We start from the raw sequence: 13,518 nt of genomic DNA on the forward strand, positions 1-13,518 counted from the left end.
TTCTTTACAATTTTTTTGAATTATTTAAGTGTTGGAATTGATAAATTACGATATAGCCAATGTCATATATGAAGCTGTTATGCCTTTATTACTCAATGTTAGGGAGATAACTGGGAACTGACTGTATATTCTTTGTTTTTGCTGCATCATTTAAATTATCATTTTATATTAAATGATATAGATGAGGGATCTATCTGGCCTACATTGACCCTAGTACCTATACAGAGTCCATCATTGAAGACTCGGGATCAAGGCCATCTTCAGGTGGCCCACCTCATCCAGTTGTGGCAGCTCCTAGAGACTCAGCTTCCAAAGTCTTTGATCAAAGACGGCGTGTGAAGCTATTATTGGAGATAAATCGCATTCACAAGAAATATCAAGCGTGTCGCACGTCGCCAAATGTTGCATGTGATGCAACTTCAACTCCTGTCTCGGATCTTGGAGTAAAAAAATCTGACAGCTTAGGTAAAGATACAGTATAATGGAAAGTATATGAATGATGCTTGAACTAACAAGGACTAAACCCGTGGTGTAGGTTGCTCTATTAACATTAACATTAAGCACTGAGTTATTTACTAGAGATAACCTTCAATGGGCAAATGCCTATAATAACTTTACCACAGAGGAGAAAACCTTTTTTCTGGAGGTAAAGTTTAGGTTTGTGACTTACTATCGAGCCCTCTTATTGAAGCGAAAGGTATCTTGGTTCCTGGAAATTCCCAGAATCCTGCAGTGGATACTCCTCTGCTCTCCTGATAACACTTCTGAATATGTAACTAATGTAGTAAATGCTCTACTGCTTCACTTGCAGAACGAGCCGGAGCCATGAAATCAACTGCCAAACACAATCAGCAATACATGTTATTACAACAACAAAAACAACAAATACAGCAACATTATCAACAAAAATTACTACAGCAGCAACAGCAACAACAACAACAGCAACAACAACAGCAGCAACAAAAACAATTACAACAGCAACAACAACAACAACAGCAACAACAATTACAACAGCAACAACAACAACAACTACAACAACAACAACAACAACAACAGTACCAGCAGTTCCAGCAGCCTCATGTTAAAGTCCATCCCCCCGCTGAAGCTGGGAAAAGTTAGTTCCTAGCAACAAAACTTGCCTGAAAGCAGCAGCTTATCTTCCAATGGGTCTTTTGAGTCTCCAACCACGTTTCTTTGCTGTCTCTTTTCATGTTATGTAAGCCATCTCTCCACTAATGATGACTCATCCCTTATTGATGACTCTTCGTTTCATTTTGGTTTCCATTCTTATATTTTATCTCATTTCTTTGCTGCTCCACATTAATTATACAGTATTTATATTCATTTTTTTCTTTTAAATTTCTGTAACTTTTCATTCAATTTTCCCTCTAATATTTTTTTCTGCTCTCATATTTTTATTCTCCTTCCAAGTGTCTTTCATATATCCCTACATTATATTTTCATTACAGCTACCTGCTTGCTAATCATTATTTTTATTTGTCTATTAATTGCTACTTCTTATTTTCCTTTACATCTGATGTCTCATTTTTGTTTAATCATTTTGTCCCATGTTCTTTTGATCATTATCTCTTATCTGTGAGTGATTTTTGCTGGAACTCCTTTGATGCTTCTAGTATCTATACTTTTTGTGCCAGTTCTTGATGTTTTCTGTGGAGAGCTCCACTTACTTCCCGGAGCTTACCGGGCTGATATGTGTGTATTAGACCATGGCATCAGTCAATTTGATGGAGTTCTAGCCTACCGGTCACCACGAGCCAGAACCTGGCCCCCTCAGAGAGGCATGAGGAGCAATGGCTTATAGAAACTCCCATGTGGTTGGAAGCATTCTATGTCTGCCATGTACCAGGTTAGGCACCCAGAAAGGTAGGCGTCCCAAAACAAACTACAACTGGTTAAAAATTGCGACCGAAAGTTGAACTAACAAGCAGAAATCCCCAAACAGAAAACAAGCAAACAAGCATTATGTCACCATCGGCGCCACACCGCTGTTTGTGCAGATTCCCCCTTCCCGGGAAGGGGAAGGGGGAGCCCCAGACCCCCCACTGATGCTGAGGCTGATGTGTTGAGTGGCGGTCGTTCGACTCTGGCTTCAATCCTTGTACACTGCTGTACCTTGTGGTGTTGTGTTGTGGTGTGGTGATGTGTGAGCCAGGTGTTATTCAAGAAGTACTGGGGCTGCATGCACCTAGGGTCTCCTTCCTTGGGTGCCCTGTAAGTAAGTAAGTACTACTATGGTAGTGCAGGTTTACCTGGGTGCAAGTTTGAGTGCCTCAATGCATGCTTGTTCGCCCCTGTTCTTCCTCAAGATATCGGCCAGGTACAGCTTCATATGCAGCTCCAAAAGATCCAAGCTTCCAGCTCCAAAAGAAGCCGGATGCTTGGATGGTGTCTCTGGACCTCCGGGACACATATTGGCATGTCCCAACTTATCCTGGGTTCTGGGAGCAGCTTGGTTTTGTCATGAGACGGCATGCTTAGCGCATTCATTGCCTTCCATTCGGCTTGAATCTGGCTCCTCACGTTTTCATATACCTTACCCCAGGTCGTGGTATCCCGTTTGCCTCTGCTAGGGTTCGGGTTCTGGCCTACTTCAACGACTGGCTAGTTTGGGCCTCCAGCCAGTCCATGTGTCTGCTCGCCAGGGATTTGGTTCTTTCCCAGCTTGCCGGGTTCGGGTTCTTTGTGAACTGAAGGAACTCCCATTTAGTTGTTCGTAAGTTCGCCGCTTTGGCTGCTGTTTTTGGTAACATGTCCTGGGTTTTCATTCGGGTGTGGAGTTTTTGGCGGTCGAACAGGGTCCTGGCTGCACCGTACAGTACCTTGTTACTGTTCCTGTCTCTGTTCGGGCTTGTGTAGCCTTGGGTTGCAGGTTGCAGCCAGTTGTCTTGACTTCGTATTGAGGAGGGAGTGGCAACCGCCTCCTGGGTAAGTCCCTCTTTTTCTTGTCTTTGGTTAGGTAGTTCCTGGGAGCCGGAGGGGCTTTCCACAGAAAATCAGCATTGAATGTAATTAAATGCCATTTTCTGAGCGAGTCCTGGAGGCTCCCCGGCAACCCTCCCTCCCTCCCTCCCTCTGGTCGGTGTTTTTTCTTTCATGTTTTTGACATTCAGCCTCGGAACTGGGGTTAGATAGCTGGTGGGGGGGGTCTGGGGCTCTCCTTTCACGCTCCCGAGGACGGGGTAGCTGCACAGACAGTAGCGCAGCGCCGATGGTGACGTCATGCTTGTTTGCTTCTTTTCGGTTTGGGGAGCTCTGTTTGCAAGTTCGGCTTTTGGCAGCAATTTTTAACCAACTACTTTATTTTGGGATGCCTACCTTTCTGGGTGCCTAACCCAGTAGATGGGACACATAGAATGCTTCCAACCACATGGGGGTTTCTATAGGCCATTGCTCCTTGTGCCTCTCTGAGTGGGTCAGGCTCTGGCTCATGGTACCCGGTAGGCTAGAACTCCATCGAATTGACTGATGCCATGGTCTAATAAATACATATCAGCCCATTTAGCTCCGGGGAACTTCCAGGACTCACCCAGAAAATGGCATTTCATTACATTCAATGCTGGTTTTTCTACATTGCCATAACCAATTGTTCCATTAACCACAATGTACAAGGTGGGACTTTCAAGTGTATATAAATGTACTTCAATGTACTTCAGTTACCTCTTATCTCCACACCTGAAATTAACCAAAGTGAAAATGGCCTAATCTAGAAATTCAGATTTTGAGGTGTTTTAAAAAGGAGTTTGGTTAACTTAAACCAAACTGGAGTGATCACTGCGTGCCGTGGACTAAGATTACAATTCTTTACAGCTGGCAGATTTTTTAGTAGCACTATTACAAAAAAAAAACAATTAACAATGGTAGGGGCCAAAAAAGTTATCAGCAAAAAGTGAAATAAGAGGATATGATTGTTTTTAAAAGACATAGTAAGAATTACAGTACTAAAAAAAAAAGGAGGGATGGGGATTATAAATTTTGACAAAATCATGTCTGTTGGGAGTTGGGGCCATAATCTGCCTGCCTCCGAGGCAAGGGAAGTTTGGGAAATCACAATTCAATGCAAATCCTAAAAAAAAAAATTCACCACAAAAGTATTAGAACAACTAAAAAAGCCTCAATTTAAAAGCAAATTAGATATCCTCGGGTAACAAGACAATCATTGTTGAGGTGTATGCACCCTAACTATGGGTACTAACTATGTCATTGTGGCAACCCAGGCCCTCCAAGGTTTCAATTTTCTTGCTCCTTCACTCGCTTGTTCACACCCTCAAGGGTGCACAACCTTTGACATGTTGTGTTCACCCCAGCCCATTCCCCATTGGCCACACCTCATTGTGTGCCCATTCTCTGTTTCAAGTTAAAGCTAAATGGTATTGGTTATACCTAGAGCATTAGTTTTGCTGGGGGTCATTCATTGCTTTGTTATTGTTTCCCTTCCTCTTCACAATTGTGTTTTATGTCACCCACAGAGTGTGTGCCCTACCTTTCTTTTGCTTCTACTGTGGGCTAAAGTTCCCTTCCTTTATAGTCGGAATGCATTCCCATTAACCTTAGATATACTTGTTCTTAGGGGTTCAGGGTGTGTTGTCTTACTATGATCAAGCCTAATCTTCCTTTTTTGCGAGTGTTGGCATTTTGTTAAGATGAGAGGATTCCCACATGCCTGTCACACCTGCCAGTCTGCGTGACAGTCCAGGTGGCTAATTTTCCCCATCCATATCTTGTTTACATGCTTGAGCATGTTATTGCAGGACTTCACTCCTGCCCTGGTGGACGCCTGGTAGCCTCTGCGTGCGGTGGGGATGGGTTACAGTAGATCTTGGCATATGGTGCCAGCAGTTGGGCTCTACCTTTTCTGAGGAGAACCTCTCCGGCACCCCGGAGCTTACCAGATTGATTTGTATGTATTAGACTGTGGTATCAGTCAATTCGATGGCGTTCTAGCCTACCGGGGACCACGAGCCAGAACCTGGCCTCCTCAGAGAGGCACAAGGAGCAATGGCCTATAGAAACCCCTATGTGGTTGGAAGCATTCTATGTCTACTATCTACTGGGTTAGGCACCCAGAAAGGTGTAAATATGGCTAGATTCTGGTCAAGGCTTCTGTAGGCAAGGGTGGGTCTCAGAGGCATGGGTGCATCTTTCTAAGGCTTAGTTGAGCCAGCTCTTAGCTTGGGAAACTTCAGATATCCCCAACAGTAAAAGGGGTTTTCATTATACTAACTGGTTGATTTTTATGCCTTGCTGTCATTAAGCTTCCTCTGATGAAGCCGTGTATCTTTCAACTTCACTCTAACCTTCCCCTATTGAAGTTATCCTTCAGCCTCTTTTTCCCAAATCCATTCCTGTTGAAGTTAATTTCAGACATTTCTTTGTGTAATTTATTGTATTTAGCATTAATTAAACTTTTTTCTAATTAATGCACCTCCATCCTGCTTGCAGTTAACTTATCCATTGTTATTCTTAAATAAGCATTTATATTTCTTTGACAGTCTACTACACATGTTTTCAAATCCACTTGTCTGTCATGTAGTGTTCTTATTCCACCTACTGGGCACAAAATCAGTTCTTTCCAACTACACTTCTTGTGTGTGCTGTACTTTGCTAACAAAACTAATGCTCTCAGGGATGCGGGTTCGATCCCGTTGTACGGCGTATTTTCTCAACTGGAAATAGCTTTACGACCGATTAACCAAACATAAAATAGGTTTTGATAATTGATGTTCAGGCGAAGTGATCATTGGTGTGGAGAGGAGATTTAACTAAAATATGTTATTAAGGATTTTAGCTACTAAATTTATTTATGATATAGGAAGTATGGCAACGGGGAATAGAACTGACTTGCATCAACCTCCTGTTTATTTCTTTACTCCTTCATTTGTTTCATACTACTTTTATTTGACTAATTTTTCTTTCCTTATCTTCAAAACTGTTGAATACAGTATTTTTTTAACTTAATTGATTATTTAAGCTTTTTCAGACAGTCTGTCCTCCTCTTTCATATTTGTATTCTGCAATTTTGTCTTATTTGTTAGCTATCAATATTTTCTCTCTCAAGATTACTGGACTTCAAGTTTCTAAAATAATTTTGCCTTTTCTCTATTTTCTCCTTCCTCTCTCTCTTTGCTATGTCAATTTGTGTATCTTTCATTCTGTTTCTTCTTTTTTTATATGCACATATATTTATACTTTCTCAATTTCTCTTTCTTTCTCGTATGTCATTTTAACTTGATACATCAGGTTTTGTCCTTGAATTCCCTTAAGCTTCCCTATTTTTCATAAATTTGAGTCCCTTCTTCCAGAACCTGTTCCTTCTCATATCCTTCAATAAAGAGTCATTTAAATATTCTAACAATAACATCCCAAACGGAAGATATCATGCTCGCATCACTTATAAATCACAGAGGTTCTTTGGTCGCATAAATTTCTATTAAACTTTTGTATGTTGTCATATGTGATATTAGTAATTTATCCTAGTTAGAAAGTAAATTAATGATAATATGTGACCAAAAGCCTCCATGATGTTAATTGTTATGATAAAATTAGATTGTAATTACTCTATAGGTCTACTCTGTTACTAGTAGACCAAGAACACAAAAGCAGTCACATTGTTTGCCTGGTGTTTAGAAGTATACGTAGCTGCACAGTACCATAGGTGTAGCCGCTTTGTTATGTCATGTTTACAATATGAACCATTTCCTTTTCCTTATACAGTACTTCTGTGTGATGCATAGATACGTTGAACAGTTTTCTTGGTGTTGTCCGTGTGTGTCCTCCTAGTGCATATTCTGGTCCTTTCCTGCATTTTATGGTATTATGTCACTCAAAATTTTTCCTGTTCTCTCTTCTGCACTCTGTGTGTGCTAAGGAAACTTCACAGCCCACTATCTTTAGAATGCAAGTAAATTCTCAACCAAATGATAATTCATCGTTCAGTCAGTGACAGGAATAAAACGTTTATTTATGTTGTATGTTAGTAGTATTTGCTTATACTTCCACTGATTGCTTGATGAATTGTATCTTGCTGAGAGTTTTCCTTCTTGGTAAGCTTAAAACTTTAAGCACTTTGACCTTTGAAGCAAAAAGTCTAGCACTCGATTTGAATCCTGTCTAGTAGTACCATACATTAGTTATAGGTTAGTAGGTAGAGTATTTCCTGCCAGTCGTATACCGGTAGTTACCCTGGGCTTTTGTGTATACTGTATAAGGCAGCAAATTTGGTCATTTCCATCATTGTTTCATCTCTCTTAAAACATATCATACCAACCTCTTAACATAAAACCTTAACTGTATGTAACCTAATCCTTATTATGGGAACCAAAGAGAATTTTGTAAGGTTAAAGTTTATAACACATTATTCTTTAATTACTTCCACAAAGTTTACACAACTTTTTCGGTGTTAGTCACCATGCAACTTCTAGTATCGTGACCTTAGCATCAAACGTATTCCATTGACCCCCTTGAAATATATACATGTATCGCATTTTGAAATCACAAAAAAGTTACATATATACAGTATACATGTATGAGAAAATATTGGAGTTGTATGATGGGATTAAACCCATGTCCTTGAACTCATCATGGCCCAGTCAGTAGTGCGTGTGTCTGAGGAGCTCACGAATGTGGGTTTAATCCCATTATTTGGCTCCAGCATTTTCTCGTACGTACTGCATTTTGAAAACAAGGTCACTGTCCACAAACACGAGCTCACGATGAATGACGTGGCCGGAGAGTTTGAACCAAAGTGCTCTGGAAATCACACGAGATATTAATTACAGTGCTCAGTATCTGTGTTATATATAATGTGATAGTGTTTTGTGTAACATTGTATTTTTGTATTGTATTGATAAATGGCTACTTTGACTAGTGGTGTGGTAGTCCCTGTATTATAGAGAGGTATTTTTCATTACTAAGGTGTTTGTGTGTTATAGTAATGCAGAAAATATGGTTAATATTTGTACTGTATATGAATATTTTCTGTTCATATTATAAATTGAACAGCAACTTTATTAATTTAAACCTATCTTAAAATTTCTCCTTACAGTAAAATATATCCTTAAATTTGATTTAAGTATTTACTACTTCATTTTAATTAAAGAAAACAAGTTGCAGTTGTAGTTGCATAATGCTTAATAGTATGAAGTTGTATACAGTTTACATTTTTGTTTATTAAAATATTGTCTGATCTTCTTGAGGTTATCTTGAGATGATTTCGGGGCTTTTTAGTGTCCCCGCGGCCCGGTCCTCGACCAGGCCTATAACTTGATCCACTTAACTAATATTTTAGATTTGAAATACTCTACTAATTGAGAATATTACCCCCCCCCCTTTTCTCAATATAAAAGTTATATACTGTCAGTATATCTTATTCTCCAGGTGATAATTTGTTGAACACACTACATTTTTTTTTGTCTTAGAGTACAACAATTAGTCCTCTTGTCTTATATTTATTAAAATGAGACATTTGACATTTCTGGTTAATGATTCAGTGATCTTATTCCAATTATAGAAAGTTAATCAATTTTATTTGTACATAGTACAAAAAACTATCTTTTGTTCTATATATTTTCTGTATGATGATTGAGCATGACATACTCCTGCATGCATCTTAATACATATGTTTCTTCTTGATTTATCGTTCTCAAACATCTAATTATTTTTGTTTATAATTTCTCTGCACAGTCAACACTTCACATTTTGTTAGCAATGTTTCAGTGCTGAGACATTTCCCAGTCTTAACAGTTAAGTTATCTGTAATATATGTATACACACATACATACACAGATTTGCTGCCAGTTACTTTTCTTACTTCACAGTAGTGTAACTTCTCTTAGTTCAAAGTACTGATTTATCGCAGCATTCAAAACGTTAGGTACGTACTCACCAAAATCTATTTCAGTATCACTAATTGTTTTAGTTACACTCACTACATATTTCCTTCTACTGTATATGTATGTCTGAATTTCATTCATATTAGATATGTTTCTAAATCAAGTAATTATTTTTAATTAATACAAAATTTTTTCTTATAAACAGTTACATTTATCATACTTCATATTTGAGAATTATTAGTTTAGAATTTGTAATGTATTTTATAGCTATGTGGATATTTTAAATCGGCAACCAAAACTTGTTGTTGTATCCATCCATTTCATGCACTCGTATATACCTACATAGCCATCCATTTTTTTGCACTGATAAGTATATATCAATTTCATGTGCTAGTGTAAAGTGTTGGATAATCTGTTGTATTTGTTGTAATGTCATTGTGCCTGGCTCTTTGTTTGTTTTCAGTCTCATTGGCACATTATAACTTGAGTAGCTAATCATACACAGTCATTCCATACATCTACATATTGCTACCTGTAACCCTATGTACTGCTGTAGCTATCTATTTCCTGGTCCCCTTAATATAGCTGGTCACATCCTACTCAGTATCACAACTCTCGTTGATCATTTTCTGTACACCAATGAACACCTTTGTACAACCAAATCCATATTGTACCATGGTCTATCAAAATTCCTATTCCTACCCTTCAGCTGAATCCATTATAAGAACAATTCTTCTTCGGCAGGTTTGTAATAATATAATGGCTTCCTTGTTAGTGATATAATGGGAGCGACCTACCAGCTGCAGTATCTGTTTTTGCAGGTACTGTACAGTAGTCACATAATTTTAAAAAAATGAAAATTAGTGGCCAATGGTTTATCTGATACAGTATTACCAAAATTATAGACATGCAGAATATGTAAGAAAAGTCACAAACATGTGATTCAGTTATATAGAATGAATTACAGTACATGGAAAGCTAAAAGATAATTTCCAACACATCTATGTTCAATATTTAACACATTGTAAAGGAATTAAATTCTCTGCAAATACCATATTAAATTTAAGTGCTTGGAATTAGCATTTCTTGTAACATTTTTTTCACATGTTCTATTGTATTAGAGAATACATTCTCTATTTTTTACTATGTGATTTTGGATCCAACTGAGCACTTAATTAATCTTGCTTCTTTGCCTTTCCAAGACCCTTCTGTGAAAAGAGAAGCCTACGTAGTTTGGTGGCTGGCCAGTTTTTTTGTTTTTCTTAGTGCTCATGTCCACTAATGATCATCTTTCCCAAATCATTTGATTTCACTAAAATTACATAACATCCTGTCACCACAGCTTCAATAAATGCATGTAATGTGTCTGTCGTGGCTTCTACCATCAGCTGCCTCAACAGAAACATGTGATGAATTTTGAGCAGAAAATACAGCTTACAGAGAAGTTGAATCTGACATTCCTAAGAGTGATGTGTGTGTTAAATGTAAACTGAGCAAAACCATTTTTTTTCAGGCTCAAGATAAGATTATTGCCTGTTATGATAAGAGTGAGTGTAATGTAACAATGCAGAAAAGGAAAGTACTGTATTCAGAAATGTTAAAAGTATTAGATTCATTTTGCAAATGATGCAGTCTTAGACAAGACAAAACGCTAAAGGAACAATCTGTGGTTTCGATCATTTATAAGCAGTGTTTGTATGGTAAATTAATGGGTGACTAATGCACTTTAAGCTTCACAGTGGTATGGAGCTTATGGAAATATGTGGGGAAAATCAGGGTACAAGATAAACAAAGGCTAACTGTCCTTTGCTCTGCCAATACAAGTGGTATGCATAAATGCAAATTTGAAAAAAAAGTATGCTGCCTTCATTCAGCTTGTGTGCACCCATCTCCACTACTGTATACAAGCATGGAGATCTCACCATCAAAAAAAAAAAAAAATAACTGTACTAGAATTTGTTCAGTGCAGAACAACAATAGTCATCACATAACTAAGTCAACTCTTGTGCCAGAAAAGGTTGAGGGCGTCAAGACTAACAACTCGGCCAACAAGATATTAATTAAGACATTAATCCAGACCACTTCTTTATAAGTTACACTGTAACACACAAAGGGGGTAGCAATTTTAAGATCAGTAAGCCACACTGTAGGACTGACAACAACAGATGATTTTTCACCATTGGATAGTAAACTCATGGAATCACTTACCCATTGAAGACTGTTTTGTCACATAGTGCTTTGAAACTGTTGACGGTTTTGACCTCCACCACCTTATGTAACATAACTCACACCTACATACAGAACATTCCTTCCTCTGCGCAATACATGCCTTATAAATGTCCATCCAGAACTACGGTATCCTCCCGATTTTTATGTCTGATAATTTGCACTCTTCATTTAAATGTTAATATATCTAATGTTTACTAACCTAGAGCTTTCAAAGTCGCAGCCAAACTAGCCAAGAGCTTTAGTTATACAGTGCTACACTTCATATAGAAAACTGTAAGAAACAAGCTGGCTGTCCCCTATGTAAGCCAAATGGTAAATCATTTGATTACAAAATTTCTTTAATGATTCATATATGCTAACTTATTTTTGTATTAAGTCCATTAAACTTAACATAAATAAGTTATTTATTTACAAGTTATGCCCGACATGTTCTGGGCACTTGTGACTTTGAATAAATTACCTTGTGTACATACAAATACTCCACTATATCATGTTTCAAGTGTGCTTCATATAAATATTTATTACTATTATTAATGAGTGAGTTTTACTTACGACGCAATACTGCATTAGAAATTTATTTTGTCTGGGCTGGCTGCCCCAGTAGCCCAACAGAGCTTTAGGTAGTGACACCACAGGGCCAACCCCCTGAACCACTCACAAGCAAGGCCAACACAGGTATAGTAAAGATCAACCAACAGCAAAAGTACACTGCTCAGAAAGTCAAACAGGAAGCAAAACTTTCAACAACTTATGAGTACAGTTGGCTTCGTTCTTGACTCGGTCAGAAATCCTGGGTTCAATTCTCGGGTTTGTTTGTATTAATATCGGGCATGAGGTGCACACAGGGGCGAGGTGCCAGAGGAGCTCTAGACCGTGGCTGCCTCTCACAGGGTGCCGGTTTCCTGTCCTCATTAAGGCCAATAGAGAGATAGTGTCCCTCTGGTAAAGTCATGTAATTCAGGTAAACTGTAGATCAGTACAGGGTGTACATTTTCACATATACAAGATATGATTAGTGGTAGTAGAAAAGTGAAGATCAAAAATTAAGAAAGAAAATAGAGATCAAGGATTAATAAGAGCATGTGAAGGGGTTTTATAGAGCTAGTGTGATGAAGCTGGTGGTATTAAGTAACATATATGACCAGGGACACAAGTATTACTGAGAAAGGATAATCATACCTCCATCGTAGTTTTCCTTTGGAGTGTTATCATTTTATGTGATAAAATATGTGTAAAAATATTCAAACTAAATTTAAATAAAATATGTTGTTTTGGTGCAGTGAAAATTTATTAATTTTAGAAATAAGTTTTGGTATAAATGCCACAAAATGCTTTTACAAATTTGTGACTCTACTTATGAAAAGCTAATTTTGTATATGTGGGGTGTTTTATCCATTGAAATACAATGACATCACAATAATGTGATGTGTTTTTATCAGGGAAAATGCAGGGACCCTTGACAAGCCTTTGGCTTCCTGTCCCTGCTGAAGCCACTTGAGAGATGGTGACCCTTGGGTAAATTCAGGTAAAATATGTGAGAAATTATCCATCAAGGAGTCCAAGGATGCAAGTTTGATCCCATCGTATTGCCACAATCTTTTCTCGTCCATTGAGGTGTTTACAGTGTTGTGTGTTACAGTAATATGTAAAATAAAGGCTGACCCATCCAAAGTGAGCAGATTTAACTTTGAAAAGATGTTGCCATTTCCAAATGCCTTTGTCCTTTCAGATTGCTTCAAAATATTTCAGCTTACAATGATCTTTCCTTTATTGTATACAGAATTTTACTATGTATTGACTTGTATAAGAGGCACAACGAATAAGTAAATATTAATAATTATACAGTAATTCTATTTATAAAATACAGTATACATAATATGTTACAGCGGCTAATTAGTAGGTACAGATTGTGTATAATGTATAAAGACATTAATCACAAAGCATTATAGGCATTCATGTATCGCCTTTTGACACAAGGCCTCTAACTCAACTGTTTAAGAGTATTTATCAGCAGGGCCATCTTACCACATGGGCCCGATGGGCATTTTCCCGGGGTCCCCATGAGCATAGGAACATGTTCATTATGGACGCAGATTCTTTAAATATTTAGGGCTTGTTGCGAGCACACTTATATAATACCTATATAACCCTACATCCTGGTGTGGGACTAAAAACTAAATATTTAAGATATATATTTCCAGGTGAATAACCCTTTCAGCAGAAATAAAATGTAATGTTTTGAATGGAGCACAGAAGAGAAAGAGAGCTACAGGGAAGGAGAAAATAGGAAACTTCCAAAATTTACATCGTGACTCAACACAGGTGCAACAACAGCCACTCATACCATTCCTTCATACATAGCATCCACATCAGCATCTATTCCTGCAATGTCAGCCACCAGTACTGTTCCTTCAGATATAGCATCCACATCTACTTCCAT

The 13,518-nt window shown here is 38.0% G+C and overlaps 1 protein-coding gene across 16 annotated transcripts in view; it reads left to right on the forward strand.

Moving 5' to 3' along the window:
- sif (still life) overlaps window positions 1-13,518 on the forward strand; it is a 541,039-nt gene that overhangs the window by 202,192 nt on the left and 325,329 nt on the right. For 12 of the 16 annotated variants that reach the window (XM_069313365.1, XM_069313368.1, XM_069313371.1 and 9 more), the window contains one exon: window positions 226-465. The exons of 2 other annotated variants lie outside the window; for them this stretch is intronic. In XM_069313365.1, the coding sequence (XP_069169466.1) occupies window positions 226-465 (240 nt within the window). Of the gene's footprint in view, window positions 1-225; window positions 466-811; window positions 1,115-13,518 lie in introns of all 16 variants that reach the window. 2 more of the 16 variants (XM_069313369.1, XM_069313376.1) reach the window with 1 other exon arrangement.

The sequence above is a fragment of the Procambarus clarkii genome, chromosome 75, assembly GCF_040958095.1.
Source record: "Procambarus clarkii isolate CNS0578487 chromosome 75, FALCON_Pclarkii_2.0, whole genome shotgun sequence".
Classification (NCBI taxonomy): Eukaryota; Metazoa; Arthropoda; class Malacostraca; order Decapoda; family Cambaridae; genus Procambarus; species Procambarus clarkii.